This window comes from Spermophilus citellus, assembly GCF_964194105.1.
Source record: "Spermophilus citellus genome assembly, chromosome: 2".
Taxonomy (NCBI): domain Eukaryota; kingdom Metazoa; phylum Chordata; class Mammalia; order Rodentia; family Sciuridae; genus Spermophilus; species Spermophilus citellus.
Genome location: NC_138183.1, coordinates 245,936,860 through 245,962,787, shown reverse-complemented (window position 1 = coordinate 245,962,787; position 25,928 = coordinate 245,936,860). Strand labels below are relative to the sequence as shown.

General features: G+C 56.3%; 2 protein-coding genes across 3 annotated transcripts; one reads left to right on the top strand and one right to left on the bottom strand.

Moving 5' to 3' along the window:
- Window positions 1–912: 912 nt before the first annotated feature.
- On the top strand, window positions 913–13,319 carry SLC15A3 (solute carrier family 15 member 3). Its single transcript, XM_081264137.1, has 8 exons — window positions 913–2,115; window positions 5,095–5,384; window positions 7,226–7,373; window positions 8,724–8,834; window positions 9,536–9,704; window positions 11,521–11,679; window positions 12,507–12,662; window positions 13,118–13,319. The coding sequence occupies exons 1-8, from the start codon at window positions 1,558–1,560 to the stop codon at window positions 13,270–13,272; spliced, it is 1,746 nt and encodes a 581-aa protein (XP_081120263.1). The 5' UTR covers window positions 913–1,557; the 3' UTR covers window positions 13,273–13,319.
- A 98-nt stretch (window positions 13,320–13,417) lies between these two features.
- On the bottom strand, window positions 13,418–24,937 carry TMEM132A (transmembrane protein 132A). Of its 2 annotated transcripts, none has more exons than XM_081264115.1 (11): window positions 24,696–24,937; window positions 22,079–22,293; window positions 21,636–21,854; window positions 20,561–20,892; window positions 19,082–19,231; window positions 17,830–18,028; window positions 17,588–17,731; window positions 16,629–16,831; window positions 15,642–15,918; window positions 15,072–15,263; window positions 13,418–14,647 (listed from the first exon to the last, which is right to left on the bottom strand). In XM_081264115.1, the coding sequence occupies exons 1-11, from the start codon at window positions 24,781–24,783 to the stop codon at window positions 13,607–13,609; spliced, it is 3,060 nt and encodes a 1,019-aa protein (XP_081120241.1). In that variant the 5' UTR covers window positions 24,784–24,937; the 3' UTR covers window positions 13,418–13,606. The 2 variants fall into 2 exon arrangements, with proteins under 2 accessions (XP_081120241.1, XP_081120242.1); XM_081264116.1 differs by having other exon boundaries at window positions 17,830–18,025.
- Window positions 24,938–25,928: the final 991 nt, after the last annotated feature.

Genomic DNA, 25,928 nt, shown 5'->3' with positions numbered 1-25,928 from the left:
CAGAGAGGATGCTGAGAAGCCAGTTGCTCACTAAGATGATCAGGAGAGGTGCCTATTGAGAGAGATCATTTAATAAGGGTTGAAATTCAAATAAAGAGGAAAAGGCAGCCATGCAGAAATCTAGAGGAAGAGTCTTTCTGGCAGAGAGGAAGCAAAGGTGTAGTCTCAGAGGTAGGAAGGAACCCGGTTTGGGGAAGAATCAGAAAGGTCAGTTGGCTGGATTCCCTGAACTTGAAGCAGAGATGAAGTCAGAGGAGGTATCAGATCCTGCTGGGTTTGTAGGTCAGGATGGGGACTGGTTCTTGCTCTCAGAAATAGGGAGGAGGACTAATATGGCAGTATGTAAAAATGTGATGTGTAACCGATGTGATTCTGCAATCTGTATTTGGGGTAAAAATGGGAGTTCATAACCCACTTGATTCTAATGTATGAAATATGATTTGTCAAGAGCTTTGTAATGTTGTGAACAACCAATTTAAAAAAAAAAAAAGAAATAGGGAGGAGGGTGGCTTTAAGTAGGGGACTCACTGTGATTGCGTCTGAGCTCAGTGCCCTTTTCAATCTCGACTCACTTGTGGGTACTGTATGGAGTTATTGGCTTCTGGAAGGTGTCCCCACTTCCTTCCTCAGAAGAGCATTTGCACAATCTGAATTGCACGGCCAGAGCTTCCCCTGTCGCCCAGGACCCAGGGGCAGAGGTTTACCCTGCCTTCTGTTAACAGGAACCTGGCCAAGGCTCACTCCTTTCCCCATCTCCTCCTGGGGCTCAGTCTCTGCGTCTCTGAAGTGGGTGGGTGGACCCAACGCTGCGGGATGACATGTCCAGGTCCATCAGTCCAGCCTTGGATTCTGATTGGAAGGGGATGCAGCAGAAGTGAACTCCTGTTGAGAAACGAAAGTGAAAGACAGAAAGTAGCCCTCCAGACTCTGGGGAGGCTAGCCGAGGTGGGGTGAGAGTCATAGGCAGAGGAGATTTTTAGAAAGCTGGGTGGGCAGGGGCCTTGTGACCCCAGCTTTCATTTCTCCTAAATACCATGTGACAAACGCAGCTAGCTGCCGAGAGAAAGGGGAAGGAGGGAAGCCCAGAATTTCTTAAGAAGCAGAGAGGGGGACAGAGGCTGAGCTGGAGGGAGAGTCAGAAGGGACTCTGGGAGAGGAGGGGAGGCAGTCTGGGGACAAGAGCGTGGAGGAGCCCACAGGGGCGGCTGGGCCAGTGGGAGGGTAGTGAGGCCCAGGTGTCATAGGGGGAGGGGACCACAGTTAAGAAAGAGCAGCCAACCGGGGAGACCAGCAGGAAAGAGGGGGAGGGGCAGCGAGGTGGAGAGGAAGGGCTGAAAGGAAGGGGAGACCGGGTCAGGGTTCAGGAAGGAGAGGACAGGGCCCAGGGAGACCCCTGGGGAGGAGAGCAGAGCGAGGAGGAGCTGGGAGTGGGAAGGGGAGAAGGGAAGAGGGGGTGGAGGAGTGAGCGGAGGGGTAGAGAGGAAGGCAGGACGGGGGAAGTGGGGTTAGAGGGCTAGAAAGGAGGGCGAGGCCCGGGGCCCAGGCGGGGCGCCCAGGATGCCCGGGCCGCGCGCCGCGGAGCAGTCCCGCCTCCCCGGGGAGCGCCGGCCGCTGCTGGCTAGCGGCGCACGGGGTCCCCGACGGTGGCGTCGGGCGGCGACGACAGCGGTGCTGCTGGTGGCGATGCTGGAGCGCGCCGCTTTCTTCGGCGTCGCCGCCAACCTCGTGCTGTACCTCAACAGCGGGAACTTCAACTGGGCGGGCGAGCAGGCGTCGCTGGCCGCGCTCGTCTTCCTGGGCGCCTCCTATCTGCTGGCGCCCGTGGGAGGCTGGCTGGCGGACGTGTACCTGGGCCGCCACCGCGTCGTCACCATCAGCCTGCTGCTCTACCTGGCCGCCTCGTGCCTGCTGCTCGCCACCTCCATCCCAGATGGCCGCAGCTCCTTCTGCGGAGAGATGCCCGAGTGGCCGCTGGGACCCTCCTGCCCCTCTTCCGACTGCCAGCACGCCCTGCCCAGCCCCTACTGCGCGCCCACCCTCTACGCCACACTGCTGCTGCTCGCCCTGGCTGCCAGCTCCGTGAGGAGCAGCCTCACCTCTTTCGGGGGCGACCAGGTGAGTGGCAGGAAGGCCCACCGACGGGAAGCCCAGGGGATTGAAGAATAGCAGCAACTCCGTGGGGGCTGAGACCGTAGCCAGGAGGCTAGTATGACCTAGTGTGACCTCAGACGGACCATTTCTCCTTTCTGGGCCAGCTTCCTTATTTGAAAGAAGAGGGGATGCTGGCCCTGGAAGATCAATGACAACAATAGGAATGACCACAGTTGGCCTTCTTTGAGCCATGTCCCAGGCCCAAGCTCAATGCTTTCAATGTTTTAACTCAACCCTCTTAACAACCCAGGAGGTAGGTAGTATTATCATGCCCATTTCACAGATAAGGACTCTGAGACCTCAGGGTTTAATCAGCTTATGAAAGATGACATAAAGAGCAGGTCAAGAAGCAGGACATGGGCAGCTGGACCTCAGGCCCCACTGTGAGCCCCATCTCTGTGTTCTAGGGATCTGGGCGCTGGGGCAGGGACCAGCCAGGCTTTTCCCGTCAACAGTGCCAGAGACTGTCAGGCTGACTTGTTCAGATCCCGGCTCTGCCCCTCAGCAGCAGGGGACAGTTGGGCATGTATCTCAACCTCTGAGCCTTTCTTCATTCTTCCTTGGACAGAGTGTGGCATGTAAAAGAAATTCAATAACTATTTGCTAAATGAGCAAGTGCTTTAAAACATGGCCATATTTTGGTAGCTCTGCTCAGTAGGACCTGAGACCATAATTTGAACTAATGTGGGGTATTGTTAAAACGACACATACAGTGTGAACGAGCAGGGGCAGCACGCAGAGCCACAGAGACAGCCGGCGAACAGCCACGTGAAAACACCAGCTGTCAGCCATAGGGGGGACCTGGAAACGGATTTCAACAGCAGTATGATCAGGCCACTGGGCTAATTGTACTCCCCACCCCCCTTGACTCTAGTGTTTCAAGTATTCTTTAATTGCATTTATAAAGGGGATATTTTAAAAATGAATCATTTTATCCAGCTGGCATCCACAATCCAGCGCCCAGCACCATGTCTGGTGTCCTTGCAAAGGAGTCACTTGTACAACCCATTTAGATTCCTTTGATGATGGGACACTTGGTGCCCTCTGGGTGTCCCTGTCCCTCTCCCCCTTCTTCAGACTCAAAGCCCCAACACCTGTGAATAAGAACTTCCCATCTTCCCTTAATTCTGCTCTTTGGTTGACATCCCACTACCCACCTACCCCCAGCTACCCTTAACCCATTCCCTGGCCCCTTGACCTCCAAAGACCTCAGACATCCAGTGCCCATTGTCTCCTTTATCCTAGTGGCAGAATTGGTCCCTCAGGGGCCAGGCCACTGAATAGAGTCTCCCATGGCATCCACAGGGACAGTGGTTCCTGTGCATCCCCATACTCACTGAGCATGAACTTTGAACAGAAGGAGGCTGGACTGGAAGGCTGGCATAGAACTAAGACCCTAACCCAAGGCAGGGCAGAAACACTGGTGAGGAGAGGATGGACATCACTAGATTACAAATGGTTCTGCCTCAATGGATGGGCTGACAGGAGTGGGTGCAACGGAGCACTGAGGAGGCAGCTTCAGGATTCAGGGGAACAGTCAGTCAGGAGACCTGGGGTGGGAAGGGCTGGCACCATCTGGCAGACAGCTATACCCAGGAGCTGCATTGAACACACTTGCTGATTTCAGAAAGGGCCATCCATCATTCTCGACAAACTGTCTGCTCCTTCTGGAAGAACTCACTTATATCCTGAATGGGCTGCCTGGTCTTCCCCTTAGAGTTACAATTGTCATATTCATTTATTTCCAATTAATAAATGGAAGTGGCTGCTCATAATGGGACTTACTCAATTTTCCACTTGAAAGTCCAGAGCAAAGATTCTAATGAGTTATCTTGTCCCTCCCTCCCCATCACTAGGAAGTCCCCTTGGAATCTCGAGGGAAATGCAATTTTAAGCACATTTGTATGGATTATAATTCTGCATTTAGACAGGGTGCAAAATATTTATCTTTTTCCCTCTGCAAGTACAGAAAGTAGAATCTTCTTAGTTAGTAGAAATATGTGTCCCCTGGGTAGAAGGACAATACAGGATTCCGAGACTGGGGTGGCAGTGTTTGAAAGGGTGAGTGGTTTAACAAAGTGGAGAATCATTTATCCTAAGAAATGACCCCAGTCTTCACTGTTTTTGAGAAATGCAGTTGACCAGGCCACATCCCAGACCAGCTGAATCAGAATCTGGCACCAGGTTTTAGCAGGTAGGACAGGACAGCCAGTGTCACTGACTCAAGTCAGCAGACTGGAAGCTGGCCTGTGGCCTAACTGTTGCAGATTGATCTAAATCTGCATAGATTTGGATTTCCTGCCCACCCGCCCTTGCTTGTGGGCCTGAAAAAAAATATTTTTATCGGGTCAGAACCTGCTCTTGGGGCCATATCCAAAGACCCTCTCCACCTTCCCTGATTATACCAACCTTGTTTGATTGGGTATAAAACAGAGGCTAGTTGGGCACAGGGATGGGCTACAATACAGTCTCTGCACTTCCAAAGTGATGAGGAAATTCTCATTTTTTTTTGAACTATTCTTTTAGTAATATACATACATCATATTTAATCGTGTGGAACACAACTGAGATCTTTATTGGCTTTTTTCTGATTATAAAAGTAACGCATAGCATAGGTTTCTCAAAGACAAAGGGATAAATCAACCAGAAGTGAATGAAGTGACATCTGTTGGGTGCACTACTTAGTGACAATAAAAAAAGCAATGTGTGTCATGGGCATGTAAAAACAGCTGTGCCAAAATGTTCCGATCAAACAAGTGGCTCCCAAAAGAAAGATTTACTCACTGTTTCAACAAATATTTAATTGAGCATGTGTATAGTAATCAGAGATTAGGAAGTGCCCACCCACGGACCCAGGAAGTGCCCCTGGGGAGAGAGGGGCCCAGGGTCAGACGGTGCCCCTGGACCTCCCTGACCCCACTCTTACCCCTGGCTGGCTGGCAGGTGATGGATCTTGGCCGCGATGCCACCCGCCGCTTCTTCAACTGGCTTTATTGGAGCATCAACCTGGGGGCCGTGTTCTCGCTGCTGGTCGGGTCCTTCATCCAGCAGAACATCAGCTTCCTGGTGGGCTACAGCATCCCCGTGGGCTGTGTGGGCCTGGCCTTCTTCGTCTTCCTCTTTGCCTCCCCTGTCTTTATCTCCAAGCCCCCCACGGGCAGCCAAGTGTCCTCCATGCTTAAGCTTGCCCTCCAGAACTGCTGCCCCTGGCTGTGGCACCGACATGCTGCCAGGTAAGAAGGGACGTCTGGGAAAGGAGGTCCCCTTCTGGGGCGGCGTGGCCTAACTGACAGACATTCTGGTTCAGGTCCAGCAAACGGCCTTTTATGATGACCTTCTCCCTGCAGGGGGCCAGAGCTACCCACCATGACTGAGGCTGGCAGTGAAGGTCAAGGTGGTGGTGGTGACAGTGGTATGATCGGTGACCTTCTAACTGGGGAACCTGTGAGGACGGTCATGGTCTTGACAGTGTGATGTTGGTGATGCAGGTGGGGACAAGGGTGTTGGTCCCTGTGGTGAAGACAACACTGGCAACGCTGCCCGGTTATTAAGTCTAACAGACTTAAATCAGCCAACCTCGCCCCCGACTCCCCCATTGGCTGACATCCAAGGGAAGGAGGTTCTGCAGGGCTTTACACATGCCCAGTGGCTTCCTTTTGCCCTCTCCTTCCTACCTTAATTGACTGCATATGCTAAGCACATGGGTGTGCAGACCTCGGAGCCTGTTACAGCTCCTGTCAGTGAGAACTAGACGGAAAAGTCAAGAGCTTGTCCCCCGCAGCCTGTTGTACTGCTAGAGGTTCTGTGACTGTAGTCACCAGGTGCCAAGAGTCTGGTTGTCTGATTATCTGTCGTTGCCTAACGAACCACCTCACAGCTCACTGGCCTAAACAACAACCTTTTCCCCCCTCTCATAATTCTGTGGGTGACCGAGCTCCACATGGAAGTTTGACGTCACCAGGCTCAGTCATTTGGGGACTTGAAAGGGCTCATCCAAGATGACTCATTTATGTGGCTGGCAGTTGATGATGACCGTGGGCTGGGAACTCAGCTGGGACTGCCACTGGAGCTTCAGTTCCCCTTCATGTGGGCCCGTCTTGTGGCTTGAGCTCCTCAGAGCATGGGGTCCAGGTTGCAAGAGGGAGTATTCCAAGAATGAATGCTCCAGAGGGCAGGAAGTGGACGCTCTGGGGTCTTCCTAAGGCCCTGGAGGGTTTGGCTGTCCCAGAGCATCACTCTGCCTTGCTCTGTTGGTCAAAGTGTCACAGGCTGGCCTGGAATCAGTGGCAGGGAACAGAACCAGCTGTTGGAGGAGTGGCATTGCATTACTGATATGCATCTCCACTTTTGGAGACAATCACACTGGTAGTGTCCCCTTGGGAATCTCAAAGGATGCTGTAAGACTTTGGGGCAAGAAGAAATCAGAAATTTTCAGGACAAAGGGGAAAGGGCAAAGGGTACAGGGTGTGGATCTATCCAGGCTTCTAATGATGCTCCCTCACTCCTGCCTCTCTACTCCCACCCTTGTCACGTAGGATGGGATATTAAGTCCCCCTTGAGCCCATTCTTGAGGATGGACCTGGGGGATGGTAACAGGGGAATTTGGGTGTCAAATCCATGACAGCCACTGAGTCTTGGGACTTCCCTGGTTTCTGTGACAAATCAATACTGTGAGCCAGAAAGTCCCTTAAGAGTCTGCTTGCCACGCCTCTGGCCCCAAAGGGGCCACAGATGGAGAGTGACATGATTGGCCACCTTCGCTACTAAAGAGACAATAGTGGTAATATTAACAGTGGTGGTGCCAACACTGCAAACAAGTGACAGTGATAGAAATGAAACCTGGGTGGAGAGATGGTTTCAGTGGCAGTGATGATGGTAAGGACACTGGTCTTGTGCTGGTGGTGAAGACGATGTCCACAGAGGAGTGGAGGGGCGAGGGGGTGACTGCTGAGGTGACGGCTGTGGTGAGTGGTGATCTTAGGCGTTAGAGAATAATGGAGGAGGTGAAAGCGGCGGCCGTGGTAATGAGAATGATGATGGCTGCCATTTTATCTTCTGTCCTTGTGGCCCACAGAGATGCTCAAGGTGCCCACCTGCTGCCTGGCCACAGATATCCCCAGCCTGGTCCTTCTCATGAAGAGGACATTGCCAACTTTCGGGTGCTGATGAAGATCTTACCCGTAATGGTGACCCTGGTGCCCTACTGGATGGTGTACTTCCAGGTGGGCACCCCTGCCTTTTGACCTGGGGCCCTGGCTCCCCAGGTCCTCATTAGTCATCTTAGGAGCCCAGGGCCTGCAGGAAGGGCCAGAGCAAAATGAGTTGCTGCTATGCACCAGCTGCTGTGGACCGGATACGGTACCACCCCAGTGATTAAAGCCCCACCCCAGGTGATTGCAGGAGGCCCAGCTCCTTGACTCGGATGCCCCACCCCTCTGGGCTCCAGTGCCCGACTTGTGCCCTGGACAGCTCAGACCAGCAGCTCTTTAGCTCCGTGCATTCAGATCTCCAACTGGGCGTGGGTGGCAGGGAGGGTGTGTTGGTGGCCAAGGCCCCACTGCAGGTTGGGGGTAGGCTCGGGAGTCAAGCACATGAGCACTGTGGTTCCTTGCCTAGTTGCACCCTAGAATCTCCTGCAGAGCTTTTTAAAAAGCACAGATTCCCAAGCCCCACCCCAGACTACAGAATTGTGTGTAGGGGGAGTACCTTGTTTAATAAGCTTCTCCGATAATGTGGGGATCAGATTTGAGAGCTGCTGCCTCCCAACCATCATGCCGCTTCCAAGGGTGTGTGTGTGTGTGTGTGTTTGGACAGCAGCCTAACCAGCCCCTGATCCCCAGACCATAGGGTCGTTGCCCCCATAGCCTCTTCATTGGAACCCATAAGACAGGGTCATGCAAGTCCAGCCTGCTACTTAGGGGAGGCACAGAGAGTGTCCATGATGAGATCAGGGACACGGGGAGGGTGTCTATGGCCATTTTCCATCATACCAGTTGTCCTATTGGTTAGTAATCAGCTGCTACCCTGAGCACCCTGAGCCCTCCCCTGCGCCCGCCCCTCCTGGGGAGTCCCCTGGACCTCTTGGTTCGTAGCAGCTAGAGACAATGCCTGGTGTGGCAGGAGGCGGGGTGCTGGGCCGCTCCTGCAGCTATGTCCAGCGCCATTCTGGGGTTGGCAGTGCCTATGCAGTTCCTGTGCACGTTAACCTACGGGACTCTGCTTGCCTTCAGTGCCAGAGGAGAACCTGCTGAGGGGTCAACCATGTCATTATCCTCCCCATTTCAACAAACATTATCCAGCCCCACTCTGGGCTGCTCCCTGGAGACACAACTCTGAGCAGGACCAGTTGTTCCCTGGCTTGGGGATAAGGCTGCCAGCACTGGACTGGCCAGAGAACCTGGCTCTCAAGAAGGAAGGGACAGGGGTGACCTTCTCCCCGATGCTGGGAGAGAGGACAGCTGCTCAGCTGCCCTGTGCTGCTGCAGAGGAATGGCCTCCCTGGGAGCACCTGGGAGCCCATGGGGCTGGAGCCAGGAGCTCCACACCAGCGTCCCCTCGGCCTCTCTTGACAGATGCAGTCCACCTACGTCCTGCAAGGCCTCCACCTCCACATCCCCAACATATTCCCAGCCGACCCTGCCAACAGCTCCCCGGCTCTGAGCAGCAGCAGCAGCGGCTACAGGGTGAGGCAAAGCGTGTGTTCAGCCTCCGGTTCAGGCAGCAGGAGCGGCCTCTAGAAGGGAAAGGAAGCCCCTTAGCCCTCCCCTCCTCCAGCTGCAGGGCGCCCTCTGGATACAGGGGAAGCACCTGGAGGGTGGGTGACCCTGTGCCACAGCCTAGGCATCCTGCTCCGGTCAGCTTCACTGCTCCATGCTGTGGCTCTGAAGCAGGCCTCACTGTCCCTGTCACACCCTCAGACAGAGCCCAGATAGGTCTCCCTGCATCTCCGCCCTGTTCCCTCTGTCTCTGGGACCCTGGGACACCTGGGCCTCTGCCTTCCACCAGAACTTCCTAAGTCAGTTCCTTGGCATTGCAGAGACTCAAAATCAAAGGTTTTCAGAGCTGGCAGATAAATGACATATTTGTCATTATACTCCCTTTCCTCGACTGTGGCAGACATCACTAATCAATCATGACGTGTTTTCATGAGGAGCCCATGAATGTGCTAAGCAGCCACTACCAATTGATAGGATACAGGAGGAACCTATTTGCCATCCCTGATCTAATCCGCCCCCTAGTTACACAGCCGAGGAGTTTGAGGTCTGGAGGGGGCAGGGGGCTGGTCCTGGGTTACTCAGAGACCTTCTGAAGCTGAGGTCTGAGGAGTCCAGCCCGGAGTCCTTCTGCTCTGCTAGCCTGCCCCTCATGGCTGCCTCTTGCCCAGTTCCCAGAAGCCTGGCTCCTGCTGGCCAACGTGGTGGTGGTGCTGATTCTCGTCCCTCTGAAGGATCACTTGATTGACCCTTTCCTGCTGCGGCGGGGGCTGCTTCCCTCGGCTCTGCAGAAAATGGCTCTGGGGATGTTCTTTGGTTTTACCTCCGTTATTGTAGCAGGTATGTGGAGGGGCATGGGGCTGAGATCCAGCGTTTGTCTGTCTGAGGTGAGGGTGGAGGGGCTGCCCCACCATGCTGAAGCTGTGGCCCAGGCCACCTGCCCCCCAACACACCCACACACAGGTGTCAGCCGTAGCCTCCCAGGAGGTCAAGCTAAAAGAGACCCTGCTCATTGAATCTGCCTCTCTGATTTTGACAGATGAGTAAACTCAGGCAGAGAGAAGAGCGACTATTTCCCCAGTGGGATATAGGCTCCTTGAAGGATGATGATGATCCTCCTCCTCCTCCTCCTCCCCACTCCTCCTCCCCACTCCTCCTTTTCTTCCTCCCCCTCTTCTCCTCCTGCTCCCCCCTCCCTCTCCTCCTCCTCCTCCTTTTTTCCACTTCTCTGGATAATGCACAGGGTATAGTGGTGCATACCTGCAACCCCAGCAACTCAGGAGGCTGAGGCAAAGGATCACAAGTTCAAGGAGACCAGCCTCGGCAACTGTCTCAAAATCAAAATCAAAAGGGCTGTGGATATAGCTTAGTGTGTACAGTGCCCCTGTGTTCAATCCCCAGTGCTGCAAAAAAAAAAAAGAAAAAGAAAGGGTGGGGTGGAGAGGGGGTTGGAGTAGATTTTTCAAAGATGCGCTCACTGCCTCTTGGCGACAAATCAGGACTTAAAAAAAAAAAAAAAAAAAGAAATCCCCTTCCTTCTTCTATTTCAAAAGCATTTGAAGCCTGTGTGTGTGTGTGTGTGTGTAAAATGCTAGGCTGGGACAGCACTTGCCTACCAGACATGTGAGATCCTGGGTTTCATCCCCAACACCATAAAAAATCAACCAACCAATCAATAAGATGTAAAAATAAACCTAAAAGGGCTCAGGTAAGGAAGGCTTCATGCTGTTGCTCAACCCGAAGCCTTTCACCTAGGAGCTCTGTGATCCTGAAGTTGCATCACATCTCCAAGCTGCACCTTCTAAGCAGGGATAGGAATGCATTCAGACCTGGAGGGGGCCAGGCTCTGCCTTCATAGTCCGGTGTGGTGAGGATTAGAGGCGATGGAGTCTGCGTAGCACCTATAATGTGACTGGATCCCAAGTTGAAGCTGAAGAAACTGAAGCTCAATAAACAGTATTATGTTGAAAATATGAAAATCAAGCTAGATTCATTTTTGGCTATGTGCTTTAATGCTTTCTCTCCTATTCCATCCTCCTAGTGACCCTGGGAATTTTACTCCTGCTTCTTGCACAAGGGAACTGAGTCTCAGAGAGGTTAAGTGACTTGTCGAAGGTCATATAGCAAGTCAGTGGCAGGGCCAGGATTGGAACCCATGTCCCCTAACTCCTTGTTCAGTGTTTGTTCCACTAGAACACAGTTGTCCTCCAGGCAAGGAAGAGAAAGAGATTAAACAAACTTAAAAGCCAGGTTAGAAACACTCCCATAATACTTAACATTGCAATCCAGAAGTCATGTGACACTGTGAAAAGTAGGCCAGCTTTGAAACCAGATATACTGGAGCTCAGATCCAACCCTGATTACTTATCAGCTGTGTGATTCTGGGCTGGTTGCTCAACCCAGGTTTCACTTTCTTCATTTGCAAGAATGCCATCCCAGGCTCTTGATAAGCGAGAGTAATTGCTGCCAAGTACAAATCTAGCTCTGAGCTTCCCGTCAGCCAAGGCAAAAAGAGGAGTCCGAACTCACATCTTCCTCATCCTCCAGGCCAGTCAACCAATCACTGGTTATGTAATAGCACCCATCACACACTGAAGTCTGCTGTGGGTGGGCTTGGGGTGGGCCTGGCTGGACTCTCCTTCTGCTCCCCCACCAGGAGTCCTTGAGATGGAGCGCTTACAGTACATCTCCCACAATGAGACGGTGTCCCAGCTGATTGGAAAGGACCTGTACTACGCAGCCCCGCTGTCCATCTGGTGGCAGATCCCTCAGTACCTGCTCATTGGGATCAGTGAGATTTTTGCCAGCATCCCAGGTACCTGGGTCCCCTCCCCTGCCCTGCACCTGTGCTGGGCTCTTCCCTTGGATGCTTCCATGCTGGGGCCCTTGGGCATAGCCCCAGGACTTCCACACTGAGGAAGGCAGTGGCTTAGAGTCAGCCACTGTGATAGGTCCTGGGAATTTGGAGGTGAAAAGGCACTTCCCACACCCACTTTCCACACGTCCCCCACCTTCTGGGTCTGCAATTGTTATCCCCCCTGCCTTGGGCGGTCTCCCTTTTCCCTTTCAATTCTGAACCTCAATGTCAAAGCCCCTGAGCAGAAGGGTCCTCCCTGCCCACAGCACCCTGCCCTATTATGCACGCATGTCTCTCTCACAAGCACTGGGCGGGGAGCTGGAGCCACAAGCCTGGGGTGGGCTCCTCTGCTAGGTGTAGGGTGGGACATAGAGATAAAGCCAACCCTGTGAGCTCACTCAGGCTGGGGTGGGAGACATTCATGAGAACCATAAACCCTGACCGTGCTGTAGAGTGGGGGAGGGGCGGGCAGCATGCAGCAGGTGGGAGAAAGGACCTCACAGGCAGAGGGAATGACGAAGGTAGGGAGTCAGATGGCGCTATCTTGGGGTGCCATCCCTAAAATAGGAGGGACGGGACAGGTGCCAGAGCTCTTGGGGAAGTGTGTGCAGCGTCCAGGGCAGGGGGTCAGCAAGGAGGTGATCAACCAGATGGTGATGAGCAGAGCAGATGGGAGGGTGGCCCGGGGCTCCAGCACCATCACAGCCGCAGGGGCTGTGGGAGGGGGCAGGTGGCCCAGCAGGTGCACAGAGCTCCTCCTCAGCCCCTCCCTGTCCTCCCCACAGGCCTGGAGTTTGCCTACTCGGAGGCCCCGCGTTCCATGCAGGGCGCCATCATGGGCATCTTCTTCTGCCTGTCCGGGGTGGGCTCCCTGTTGGGCTCCAGCCTAGTGGCACTACTGTCCTTGCCAGGGGGCTGGATGTACTGCCCTGAGGACTTTGGTGAGTATGGAGGTCTCCTGGGCAGGGGGTAGACGGAGGGGTGGGAAGGAAGCGACAACTGCTGTGGGCTTTGATGGGAGGCAGAATGGACCAGGGGCTGGCGTTGGGGGAAATGGGCTGTAGCCCAAACATGACCAGTCCCCCACAACGTAGCCTCACTGTGGGCCTCGGTTTCTCCAGCTGTTCAGAAGGAAGCATTGAACTCAGTGGCCCTGCGAGGCTCCTCTGGGCTTCTGGAACTCTCTCGTTCCGGCCAGTTACTTTTCTCAGAGGGAAATTAGAGACTCCCCAGGGGACACTGAGAGAGCCAGACCTGGAGGGCTCTCTACCAGGGTCCCTGGATCGCACCCACTGCCCGCTTTACCTTAGCTGCCAGCCCAGGGGCGGGGACATGGCAGGGAGTGGATGCAAGACAAGGAGCCCTTCCTGATAAATGCCAACCCCTCCTTCCTCAGGGAACATCAACAACTGCCAGATGGATCGCTACTTCTTCCTGCTGGCTGGCATTCAGGCTGTCACGGCCACCCTGTTCATCTGGATCGCTCGTCGCTATGAGAGAGCACGACAGGGCCTATCCGTCCAAAACTGTTCTAGCAGGGACAGGGGCTGAGCATGGCCCACCAAGCCCGCACTTCTCCCCAAGGACAGACGGCGGCACAGCAGTCCCCGCGTGGCGGTTTCCTTCTCAGTTTATTCTGTACCCAACATTAGAATGAAATGGTTCCCATAAATAAGGGGCATAAGCCCTTCCTCACAACCATGGTCCATGATAAGGGGCAGGGAGAAGGGTGGGAGTCCTCGCAGGGGACCAGGCAGGGGACTTGGATCAACAAGCACCAGAGAAGGAGCAGGAGGGACAGGCAAGCGGCTTGGTTGGACCCCCACCCACCCCTGCTGCCTGAGCTGGTGGCTGACGACGCTGGGCCTGGCGGGACAGAGAAGGGTCAGGAGCTGCCCCGGATTCTCTCCATGTAGTTACGAAGCTCCTCGGGGTCCTTGAGCCCCATGTCCTCACACACCCAGCGGATGTCCTCCTCGCCTGCCACCAGGATGGACTGCACAGCCGGGGCCCCTACAGGCTCCTCAGGCAGCGGGGCAGGGGGCACTGGCGCAAACGTCACAAACTCTACTCGCTTCCGCCGTCCCCCAGCTTCCTGGCGGGTCAGGGTGCTGGAGGAGCTGGTGGTGCCCCCCGGAGGGCCAGGGGCCAGGGTCGGGGCCTCCCCTCCGGCCCCACTTTCACAGGGGCAGCCCCCCTCCCCCTTGGGTGGGCCAGGGGACCGCAGGTCCAGCTGGCGGCTCAGTTCCTCCTGGTCAGTGCCCAGCCAGACCCAGTTGTGAGGCTGGGGGGAGGCGGGATCAGTGGCGCTGTCTGGGGGCTCTTTGCGCTGGTATCGCAGCACGAAGACCACGCCATTGACTAGGAAGATGAGGATGGCCAGACAGAAGATTCCCAGCAGGGCGTACATGCCCAGCTCTAGGTCAGTGACCCGCTGAGGGGCAGGGACCATCTCTTCCTCCTCCTCCTCCTCCTCCCTAGCCTTGGTGTCCTCCTTTCCAGCCTCTTCCTCCACCCGCTCAAACTTGCCCCTCACAAGGATGCTGCCCCCACCACTGCCTGCTGCCTGCCGTTCACCCCCCATGCTGGCCTCTGTGGCTGGCGGGCTTCGGGCAGGGCTGGATGGGAGGGCAGGGGCTGGTGTGGGCGCAGGGGGCAGCCCCAGCCAGGCAGTGCCAGAGGCCAGGGGCACACGGTGGCGGCCGCGGCGGCAGGGCTCCGGTGGATGCAGAGCCGCATGCAGGGGCAGCCCCTCTGTGCTTGCCCCACTCACCACCACCCCGAGCTGGGCACTCTGCTCCCCGGCTGGCACAACTGCACCAGGCTCCTCAGTTGAGACGGACAGGCCCAGGTCATGGCGATCATAGAGCTCAGCGGGGGCCAATGTGTGGTCAGAAAAGGACAGCCATAGGGAGAGGGCCACCTCCTGTAGGGCACACAGACACAGGCAGAGACAGGCGAGGGCAGGCACGCATGCACACAGAGACCACTCCCACAGAGACAGGCCACACGGAGAGATCAGAGAGAACAGAGACACAGGCAGATAGACAAAACACAGGGAGAGAGGGGACGTGTGTCAATCACCTGTCTGCCACTCAGCCCCAGAGTCTCTGTCCCTGGGAGGGTCCTCAGAGCCATCTAATCAACCTCCCACTGCTACACTCCAGCCAGCCACAGCTTGATCGCTCCCAGCTGCAGAGAGCTCAGTACCTCTTGGGGAAGTCAGTCCTTGTTCTGAAATCCCTAAGGTAAGGGGGTCGAGGTACCAGGGCTCTCTCCCTCCCATCCTCCTCGGCCATGAGTCCCTGCCTGTAGGTTTTCACCTCATCCCCCTGACTCCCAGCCATCACCTGCTTTGGGGCAGGAAGTGCTGACTGTGCCCAGCATGTGGCAGTGACCTCTCCAGGGTGGGCAGTGCCACGGCTCAGGGCCAGGGAGATGCCCATCACTGGCTGCACCCGCAGCTCTAGCACCGAGACCTTGTCCTCCGTCACAGCCAGTGCCTGCTCCCCCAGGATCGAGTCAGACAGCGGGGATCGCACCTGTGGGTGGGAAGGAGCTGGAGAAGGGGGGCCTCCTACGCAGCCCCCAGCCAAAGGGATCTGATTTCTGCTTCCAGAATCCTCACAGATTGCTCTGCTCAACACCCCAACTTCTAGGCCGTATAAGTATCCAGACCCCAATCCCACACCGAGGGGACAGTGGAGACCTGGCCCCCACGGTTCTTATACCTAAAGAACTTCCATGGCATGGTCACCCCATTCTCACTCAATCCCACTGCGCTCCTGCATCGACTGCCCACCAGCTCTCCCCAGGCACAGCCGGGCGCCTCCCACACTCTTCACACCTGCTGTGTGCCTCGTGTGAACACCCACACCTTTCTGAGGGGGTCTGCTCTGCAGCATCCCTTGCCTGCTCACCTCGATGGAGGTGACACCGGGCTCCCGGCCCACTAGGATGCGGCCGCCCTCCAGCGAGGCTACACGCGGGTCCTGCACGCGGGCGTGTGGCGCCACGAGGTGAGTCACGTCCAGCAGCCAGTCGGGGCCGAGCAGGTGAGTAAGGCGGCGGCCACCGTCCAGCGGATGGGCAACGAAAGGCACCAGGAAGCGCACGCCTGCGCGCTGGTACTGCAGGCGGCAGCCGCGAGCTCGCCGCTCAGCCTCCTCCGCCACTGCAGCCTCCGACTCCGGCGCCCTGAGGGGCGGGGCGTCAGGGTGGACCCCGCCCACCGAAGACCCGCCTCCCCTGCCTCCCTGGCTCCCAGCTCGGGGCTCCTAACCCGGAGCAGGCCTCTGCGCATAAAGAGGGTGTGGATGATGCCCAAGGCCCTGAGTTCGATCCCCAGCGGAAAAAGGAAAGAAAAAAAAGGCTCCGATGGTGCGCAGCTCCTGTCGGTAAACTCGGCAGGCGCCCGAGCCGGGTTCCTGATGGGTGCGTGTCCCTGTCTAACCAGTCGCTTTCACCTGCCTTTGGCTCCCAGTTGGAACCACGTGGAGGCTAATATGTGTGGGGAACCCAGGGGCGTTCACTCTGTAAGACCTGAGAGCTAGGTTCCAGAGGGTTCTGGTGACACCTCCTCCACAGGCTATTCCATATTAGCCATCTTAGGCTTCCAGGATACAGCAGTGAACCCCGGGGGCAGAGTGTGGAAGGAGTGGCGAATCAGTATGTCCTAGAGCAGATCAGGAAGTGATGGGCGCAACAGGGGGAAGCGAGGCAGCGAGGAGTGTGGAGGGTGGTCTGATTTCAAATAAAGTGGTCAGAGCTCAAGTCTAGGGCAGGACGGGCGGAAGGAGATGCTAGTAACAAGCAGTGTTGTGTTTCGGAACCCAGCTTAGGCCCTGCACACTCAGTCTCAGCAGGATTTCACCAAGGCCAGTCGGCTTCTGCAGGCCCACACTCACCCTTCGGTCGGGCCAGGGACTCTCCAGCCGCGGATCTGCTCTAGGGTGGTGTCAGTCAGCTCAATGCGCAGGGGCAGCAAGGGGGCCCAAACTGTCAGCCGCAGGGAGGCCCGCAGCCGACGCCACCAGAAGTCCACGCGCACCCCCCTGGCACCCTGGCTCTCTTTGCCAGCCACCAAGACAGCATCACAGGCCTCAGATACCTGGGGAAGGGCAGAGACAGGAAGGTAGGCTAAGAAGAATAAATAACAAGTGTGGGCCAGACAGCACATCCCTGACCCCAGACCATGAAAACAAAAGGCAATTCTGTATTTCACCCAAACGCATGTTCCTATGGGCTGTTGGTTGAGCCACTGTGCTTAGTTTATGAAGATTTTGCTCTGCATCCAAGATCCATTCCTCTTGAGAGCAACTGGGCCATTCCTTGAGCTCTCTGGGGCCTCAACTGGAGAAACTGGCTATTTGGATACAACAGAGAGAGACCTGCTCCTGGCAGAGAGGGGTTTGAATTCACAGCTTTGGCCCTTAATTAATGCTGGCCTCTGACCTTGATGCTGGAGCTACCAGGCAACCAGCTTCAGTTAGGTGGGCAGAGGTGGAAGGGTGAAGCAGTCCCACCCAAGAGAGGTTAAGAGATCTGCCTATGATCACACAGACAGTTGATAACAAAAAATGGGTCTAAAACGAAAACTTCCTGATCCCAAAGGGCATGCTCTCAGCTCTACCAGTGTAGCCCGTTACTAGTGTCTTGATGGACATAAAAGTGGCTAAGGTCACATAGCTCCCACTTCACTCTAGAGAAAGGTGGTTGGGAGAAAAATCTTGAAGCCGTGGTTCCACACATGAGGTTTCTGTAAGAGCTGTTCTCTTGGGGTCCCAGTAGGGAAAGAAGTAAGTAGTGTGTGCATGTTGGTGCCCGCAAAAATGTATACTCACACAGGTGGGCACCTGTCACTCACCTGCAGGACCTGTGTGTTGGCCGACTCACAGCCAATGTGCTCTGTCACCTCCACCAGGGCTCCTCCGCTGTCCACAGTGACTAGGCGCACAGGGACACGTTGGGGCGCTCCAGTCAGTGGTGCCGTATTCACCAGCTCCTCAGTCTGGGGGTGCAGAAGTTGCTCAGCCCCAGGCCCCTCAGTTTCCAGAGCTCCCAGGATTGGCTCCTAGCCTTGCTGGGTACAGACAGAGGCCACCTTACCTTGGCCAGTGGGACGAGGGCTCTTATGTCCCGCTCTGACACCAGGATTTCCCAAACCATTTTGTCCTTCTCGGCTTCAGGGGCCTGGCCAGGGTACTCCAGCTGCCATGTGACGGGGCGAGTGACCGCCACACCTCCGCCAGTGCCGTTCTCCACCATAAAGTCCACCCACAGGAATTCGGACAGTTCAAGGGGGCTACTGGCCAGAAGAGAGGAACAGAGTGCTTGCTAGCTGCCAGGCACTTCCTGTACTCATGAGGCGGGCACAATGAGTATCCCTCTTTGACAGATGAGGAAACTGAGGTGGAGAAGTTATGTAACTCACCTAAGATCACATAGCAAAAAGTGGTGGGGCTGGGATCAAAGCCAAGCATCCTTGCTCCAGAGCCCGAGTTCTTGTCCACTCTAGGCCTCTCGGGATCCACACAGCTGTTTAACCAGCTCCCAGAATGCCTGCTGCCTCCCCTGCCTTCCTGTCCCCTCCACTTGGACCTCAGCTTCCCATAGCCATTGGAGTGGTATAAAGTACCCAAAGAGTTCCACCAAGGAGGGACTGCACTGCCAAGTCCCAGGACCAAACAGTAAACATTAAACCCTTTGCATCATAACCCTCACGGCCCTTCTGAATCAAACACCCGTGTGCCAGGAGCTGTCCTGGGTGCTTGCTATGTTATGCCGTCTTTTATTTTCACAAAACCTATTATTACCCTTATTTTACAAGCAAAGAAACAGAGGCTAGGATCAGAGGATGTGAACTGGCTTATCCATGAGTTTTCTGGAAGAGCTGTTCTCTTGGGGTCCCTTTTCCCAAAAGGTGTCAGAAGCAGGATTCCAACAGGGTCTACAAAGCCCATGGCCTTGACCCAGCTAGGGTCAAGGCATGGATAAGATGTTAAGAATTCCAGCTAGGCTTTTCTTGGGAATGTTAATGGCTAAGAGAAAGGGGCCCATGTGGTGAGGTTGGAGGGTGGATAGTGACTGAGAAGGCTGTCCCTGGATGGCAGGATAGGTTGTGTCGCAGAGAGCAGTTAGACCCGGCCTGTGGCTGGGTCTGCATGAATCCTGCCAAATGCATGAATGAACGACACTACACTGCTGCTTGTGCTGCTTCCTTATCACTTTGTTCTTGTGCCTGCTCACGTGAGGGTACGGAGGGGGCATGCAGCCCTCCTCCCTTGGGCTCCCAAGTCTACCCACTAGCACTCTACGGCTAGCTCTCCCTCTCTGCCCCTGGGGGAGGGGAACTGCCCACCTGAAGTCTGGTCCTGTGGTCCCAGTGCGGTGACAGGTGATCAGCGTGGTGTGGTGCTTAGAGCCCTTGAAGCGGTCCAGCTTGGCAGTCCAGAGGGTGGGCTGGGCTGGGCGGGCAGCTGTCACATGCAGCCCCTTCTTCACCTTGATCCTGGTGAGAGGTTAGAGGTCTGGTTTGTCAATGTGAGGGCTGAACTGACAACTGGATACAGCGGGGAAGACAAGAAGCTAAGGACATCAGCCTCCTGCCTGGTCTCCTGGCTCCAGACTTCATCTTCTCTTCGCCATCCTTCCCAGAGGAGCTCCGCTGAACGTGGGAAACCAGAACATTCTCCCCACTCTGAGATCACTTATGACTGCCATTGCCTATGGGCTCAATCTCAGCCTGGCATTCGAGCCCCTCCAGGCTCTGGTCCAGCCTCCCTGGGGCTGTGACATCCCCCCTTCACTCTCTGCTTTAGTCACCCCCAAACTTCTTCACCCCCAGGTACACAGTGCATATGAACGACTGCAGGCCTTGGCTCAGGCCGTACTTCAGCCTGCACCACCCTTTCTGGCCTCATCTGCTCACTCTTTAAAGCCTCCAGCAATTCAAATACCATTTCGTTTGGAAAGCTCTTCCAGTGGTGGATGAATTTCCCTTACTCCACCCACAACACTTCATCCTCCATCGGTGCATGAATGACACACCTGGTGCCTTCCCATCTAGTTCACACCCATCCAGCTCCCTTCCCTACCACTGGGGCTCCTTTGGGCCAAATGGGGGCTGGGCCTTGTACCTCTTTGTACCTCCAGAGTGGAGACACAGGACAGGGTAATTGTTGGAGAAAGATTTGTTCAGTGAGTTGTGAGTGAGCACAGAAGGGTGTGAGTGAGCACAGAAGGGTGTGAGAGACAGGGGGGCAGATGCATGGGGAGTTGGCAAGTCACACTCCAATCCATGTCAGCTGCATTTGGAGTGTGTGTGTGTGGGGGGGGGCTTCTCTGGGGGAATCTCCCTGCAGAAAAGAACATAAGAATGGGGACTTCTATAAGAAAGGGCAGGTTCTGTCCAAAGGCCAGGGCCCTGAGCAAGCCTGGCTGGCAGGGAGGCCCTGCAGATGAACAGAGCTGGGCAGATACCCCTAGGGAAGCATCAGAGCACAGAGCAGCCCTAGGTGCTGTGCTTCCAGGTCCAAAGCCTTTCCTGTCTTCCCTCCATGAACCCTGGAGCTGCCCCAGAACACAGGTAACACTGGCCTCACTGGACCAGGGGGTCTCAGGGAGGTGCCAGGGAATGGGGATGCTTCCTACTTCTAATTCCAAAATTAGGGTTGTGCCCATCACAGGAGCCTGTAGCTCTTTGCCTGAAGAGGATTTGGGGGTCCCATGTCTTGCAGAGGCCAAGGTTTCCATCAAAGGCTCCAAGAACGGTATGTAGCCGCTCAGTGTTCCCGCAGAGGTTCCCACCCACCACCGTCCCCAGGGGCCCCCTGCTCACCGCAGAGTCAGGAGGCTGGCTGTGAAGTTGTGCCGTAGCAGGAGGGTGGCACTGAAGAGCTGGCCGGGCCGCACTGGCACATCAGGCACCCGCAGAGTCACTGCCTCATCCAGAGGCACCTCCTGGTACTGTGGAGGGTCCGCAGGGCGCAGCTCCACATCACCTACTGGGAGGGCCTGCTCCCCAGGGTCCTCCTCCCCGCCGGGGCCACAGCCCCCAGGACCCTCAGCTGCAGGCTCCAGCGTGTAGGCCAGCTGTGCCCGAGTGGTGGAGCCCTGGGAGAACCAGTGCGATGGGAACTCCAGCTCCACCACGCAGGCGCCCAGCAATGGCTGCGAAGGCAAAGTAGGGTGGAGGGAAGAATGGGCAGGGTGGAGGGAAGAATCCTATCACCCGCAGCAGGAAAAAAACAGAACTGGAGGAGCCCAGGGAAGGCAGAGCCAGGGACGTATCCCAGGTGACAGCAAACTAGGAACCTGCTAGAGCTGGACACCAGGTCTATGTCTCAGAACACACCCACATGCAGATCAGACTTCTGCTTTTGGGAACAGTCTCATTCCAAAGTGAGCCAATCCCAGTGCCCCAGGACCACCCACGGGGACCACTCTCACTAGAGACAACTCAGGTCTCTTCTCAGAATCCGAAAGCCTGAGAAGGACCTCTCTCCGCTGGGTTCCTGTTCCAGGCTCCAAAATAGCCGAGATAAAAATCACAAAAACAATAATGCAAACACATGCTGAGGGTTTCAGTGTAGCGCCTTATGAAATCGCCACAAGTGACTCCTACACTGTCTCCTTTATTCCTTGCTCCAACTCCATAGGAAGTTGGAATTGTTACCTCATTTTACAGACGCAGAAACTAAGTCTCAGAGAGATTAAGTGACTTGCTCAAAATCACACACATGACCTGAACTCCTTAAGGAGCCCCAAATAACCCCTTCACAGGACTGAGAGCTAGTAGAAAAGGAATGGAGTCAGGTGGCCCACGACCTGCCCAGATGTGCTCAGCCTTTTCCGTTCCACCCTGGGGGCCACCTGCAGGCTGACACAGCAAGCAGCAGGGCCAGCCTACTCACCTGGAAGCGGCATGCCCGGTGGGCAGTGCCCGCAGGGTGAGTGGCATGCAGCCTGGCACAGGGCAGGCTGCTGGGCCCTGGCGGCCAATCTTGTCCCTTTAGGTGGAAGAGGACGCGCGCATGGGGCTCTGCTGGAGTCACAGCCATTTCCACTGATACAGCCCGTACGTCCCACGGGACTGGCCGATGGTGTGGCTCAGTGACCCGAGGAGGGACTACCTGGAGGAAGAATGGGAAGGTTCAACAGAGCAGGAGGCGGAGGTGGGCGAGATCTGGGATGCTGAGATGTCAGGCTTCTAATCCCAGCCTGGCAGGAGAGAACCGCTAGGGGCTCAGATTCTTCATCTGGAGCACAGGTGAGGCTGGGGAGAGCCCCTGAGCCACGCAGCACACCTCAGGCTCTGAGCCCTGTGAGCCTGGAAGTTCCTGTGGCCCCTCCTTACCTGTTGAGTGGCAAAAGGCGGGTAGGAGGCCCGGAGAAGTGGCTGAGCCCTGGGCCAGGGCTGCAGGAGCAGAAAGGTCTCAGAACGGGAGCCCAGAGAGGAGTTGGCAGGTGGATAGTGGCCAATCCGCTGCACGCGAAAGTGCTCAGGGGCATCGAGGAGCTCCAGGGCTGCTGGCAGGTAGATGGGGTCCAGAGAGTCCTGGTCACAGTCCACTAAGGAGGAATGAGGGGTAGAGATGGAGACCGCTCCAGGACTGGCAGGGGCTGAACTGAACTCTCTGGGGACACCATGGCGGTGAATGGCGGAGGAAGAAATGGGCCAAATGTCCCATGGCCCCAGGATGTGGGGGAATCTTTCCATTTCTCAGATGAGGTAACTGGAGCTCCAAGACCCTCACACAGACAGCGGGTAACAAAACCGGGGTCAAGATTCCCGACTGGATGGAGCTTCCCGGTCATTCTTTTCTCTACTTTGCACAGACCTGGACGTCCTCTCTCCATTTCCCCTTCTCGGTCTCCTCCTCCTTGTTCTTGCCCCTACCTACCTGCTTCTTCCGCCAGGCATTTCTGGGGTATGACCCTCCCCACATGGAGGTGGTGGACGATGGTGCCCAGGTGAGCTTGGTAAAAATAGAGACACTTTCTCTGTCCCTGGGTCCTTGGCTGGACTCAGCAATCCTGCCCGACATTGTTACCATGGCAACCCACACATCTTTCCAAGCTTGCACCTTCTTCTCTGTCCCATCTGGGTCTGAGAGTGTACGAGTAGGATTGGGGACAGGGAAGTGCCACAGAGGTCAGCGAAGCCACTTGTGTGCCCTAGGGGCAGGGTGGAAAGTTTGAACCCAGGGAGATGGAATATTCAATCACCAGAAGACAAAGGAGCACTGAGCCCATATTGTCTGTACTGCTAAAGAGGATGAACATTGTTTTGAACACTAACCATACACAGGTACTTTTTTTGAGCAATTTACATGAATGAGCTCTTTCAGTTTCCATAATAACTCTGTGAATCAGGTTCTATTACTCTGAAGCTGATTTTGTGGATTTAGAAAATGAGGCAGAGAGGCTAAGACCCCCACCTATGGTCTCACAGCTGGAAACTGAGCCCAGGCTAGGCTACAGTGGTGACATCTCTGCCACCTCTGCACTCTCCACAGCAGCAGCCTGTCCTGAGGGCTTCACTACTCCTCTACTAGTGGCGCCTCCCTCCTTCAGAGCCAAAAAGCCCTCCTTGGATATCTGCCTTCCCGCCAGCCTCTGCTGCAGGTCTGATGGCCTCTTCTGAATTAGTTATCTTCCTGTCCTCATTTGTGGGCATTGACTTATCATTCTGGAATTCCCCCTTCCTGGGAGCCTGCAGCCCTGACTTTAAGCCCTCACTCTGCCTCCATGACTTGGGCCAATCATTTACAGCCTGGAGCCTCAGTTTCCTGACCTATAGAATGGGTAAGAACATTTAGCGACCCTGGGGACAGGAGAGTGCTTTGTCAATTGCAGAGTGCTGTTTGGAAGTGGGATTACTGCTGGTGAATAATGGATGTGACAAAGCTTTCCTCCTCTCCCTGTGCAAGGGGTTATTAGGGCTCCCACTGGGTCCCTCAGGGAGGGAAGCAGGTGGTTGAAAGCAGCCCCAGAGCCAGCTCCCTCTGAGACCCATAGCTGGACTGGGGGTGGGGGACAGCTTCATTGGAACCTTCTTCCTGGCCCTTCCCTGCAAGAGATGCTCCTCCTGGCTCTCAGGAGTCCCCACTCCTGCCCCCTAAGAATAACAGGTGACTATTTATTGCTCCCTGGGGGTGGCTCTCGGACTCTGGCCCACCTCCCACTCCACTGCCTCCTTAATTATAAGACGCTCTGCCGCCTGACTCCCACGGACTGGCGCTCTTGGTGGGGGGAAGGCGGGTAGAGCACGCTCACTGTCCCCCACTCCCCTATGGTACCCTTCACCTCGCAGTTACGGCTTCTCTGCCCAGCCCATGCCAAGAACAGTCCGACCCCCAGCCCAGGCACAGGAGAGCTGCTGTCCCTTCCCCCAATGGTGGGTACCCCCAAGAAAGCTCAGGAAGGCAAGGATGGGGCCATCCCTGGCAACTCCAAGGTCAGAGAGCTCCTTGGGGCAGGGACGGGGCGCGACATATTTCGCAGGGTTAGTTCTCTGGCAAAGGGGCTGATTTCCATTCAGGGTCGGGGGTCGGGGAGGTTCATGGTGGAGGCAGGAGACTGGGAACCACAAGTGGTGCTCCTAGGATTGCAGACTGGTGAGTGCTGGAGACCCCGATGCTTGCAGAGTGCTGGAGACCCCATGCTTCCCGGGAAGGGGCACCGGATTAGATGCCGTGGCTGGAGGGGACGCTCCCAGACGGTGCGGGGACCAGTGGGGTGAGGACCAGGCAGGTCGCGGGTCAGGAAGGAGTTGCCGGGTGGTGTAAGGTGAAGAAAGCCACAGGGGCGGGTTCCTGGGGCAGGACCTCTCCAGCCCAGGGCACGCTGCGCGGCGACCGCGCTCTGGGGCTCATCCGAGGACCCGAGGGTCCCCTGCTCGCGGGCATCTCCCGCGCCCGGCCTCGGCTCGGCCGCCCCTCGCCCCGCCCCGCCCCTCCCCTCCCGCTGACCTCTCACGACGTCCAGGGCGAGGGCCACCAGGAGGCAGAGCCAGGGACCGTAGGGCCCCCGGGGGGCCGCTGCCGTGCGCCCAGCCATCGGGGCGCACCTCCTGCCCACCGAAGGCGGGGACGAGGCGGCAGGCTCAGGTGGCCGCGGTCCGGCCCGGCATCTCCCGCGCCCGCTCGGCGCCGGCCGCGCTGGCCGGCTGGGTCCCGGCTGCAGCCCGCCCGCCCGCCCGCGGCTGCAGTTCCCAGACAATGGAGCGGGAGCCGCGCGGAGGGAGGGAGCCCAGCGCAGCACATGGGCTGCCCCCGCCGCCCCGCCGGGTCCTAGTGCCCCGCGGATCCCGAACCCCAGAGCGCCCCCGCGTCCGAAGTCGAGAAGGCCACTTCCCAGGAGATGGATCGCCTCTGCCAGGAGGCACAAGGTGTGTTCTCTTAGGCCCCCTCTCGGGAGCTCCTAAGGAGCTTCCTCTACCTCCGCCCACCCGGTAGGCACCTCACCTGTAAAGGCACCAGCCAGTCTCAATCAGAACCGGAATTCAGAGACATGGGAACAGAGCTGCAGGGGCAGAAAAGTGGGCCAAAGGGGCCAGATGACAACTACCTGGGCCCGCCCTGACAGAGCCCTGGGCCACCACCGAGGGAGGAACCCAGGCACAGGCTGCTTCAGATTCATGCCCTGCCTCACCCCAGGGAGAGTCCCAAAGGGGGAGGTCTGCCTGAGGGGTCCTGCCCAGCCTTGCCTACCAGGTGGTGTTGGAATAAGTCCAGACCAGGAGGTCTGGCTGCTCATTAGCATCCCCTGGGCAGAATAAAAAGAGAACAAGCAAAACCAGACCAAAAAACATAGCTGGGTCCTCCAAACAGATTCACCTAGGGACCCAGTGAGAACCTTGCTCTAGGAACTCCTCAGTCCGGTAAGGGAGAAGGGGGCCACCCAAGTGTCCTCCAGACTTCCCGGCCCACCATGAGGAAGCTGTACTTCCCCCCAGCCCACATGCACACCATCCCAGCCCTGCTGGCCAGTTCCTGGGGGCTTTGCAAGGGGGCAAGCTCTCCTCCTGCCTCACACCCCTGGAGGGAAAGGTAGTACCTGGTACCAACCTGCTGTTTCTGTTTTGAAATTTTCCTCCCTTCCAAGAGCTTCTCACTGCCCCTAGAGGGTGAAGTCAAGAAAGCTGACAGGCACCACAGAAAGGGGTTTGGCAGCAGAAGGAGACATCAAAGCAATCCAGACTT

Excerpts from the sequence above, each read along its gene's own strand:
- SLC15A3 (XM_081264137.1), top strand. The coding sequence starts at position 1,558 with ATGCCCGGGCCGCGCGCCGCGGAGCAGTCCCGCCTCCCCGGGGAGCGC. Across the intron at positions 8,835-9,535 it reads GCAGCAGCAGCGGCTACAGG|TTCCCAGAAGCCTGGCTCCT; the intron begins GTGAGGCAAAGC and ends CCTCTTGCCCAG. Across the intron at positions 12,663-13,117 it reads GTACTGCCCTGAGGACTTTG|GGAACATCAACAACTGCCAG; the intron begins GTGAGTATGGAG and ends CTCCTTCCTCAG.
- TMEM132A (XM_081264115.1), bottom strand. The coding sequence starts at position 24,783 with ATGGCTGGGCGCACGGCAGCGGCCCCCCGGGGGCCCTACGGTCCCTGG. Across the intron at positions 17,732-17,829 it reads CCCTCGTCCCACTGGCCAAG|ACTGAGGAGCTGGTGAATAC; the intron begins GTAAGGTGGCCT and ends CTGCACCCCCAG. Across the intron at positions 15,919-16,628 it reads GTCCCTGGCCCGACCGAAGG|GGCGCCGGAGTCGGAGGCTG; the intron begins GTGAGTGTGGGC and ends CCCGCCCCTCAG.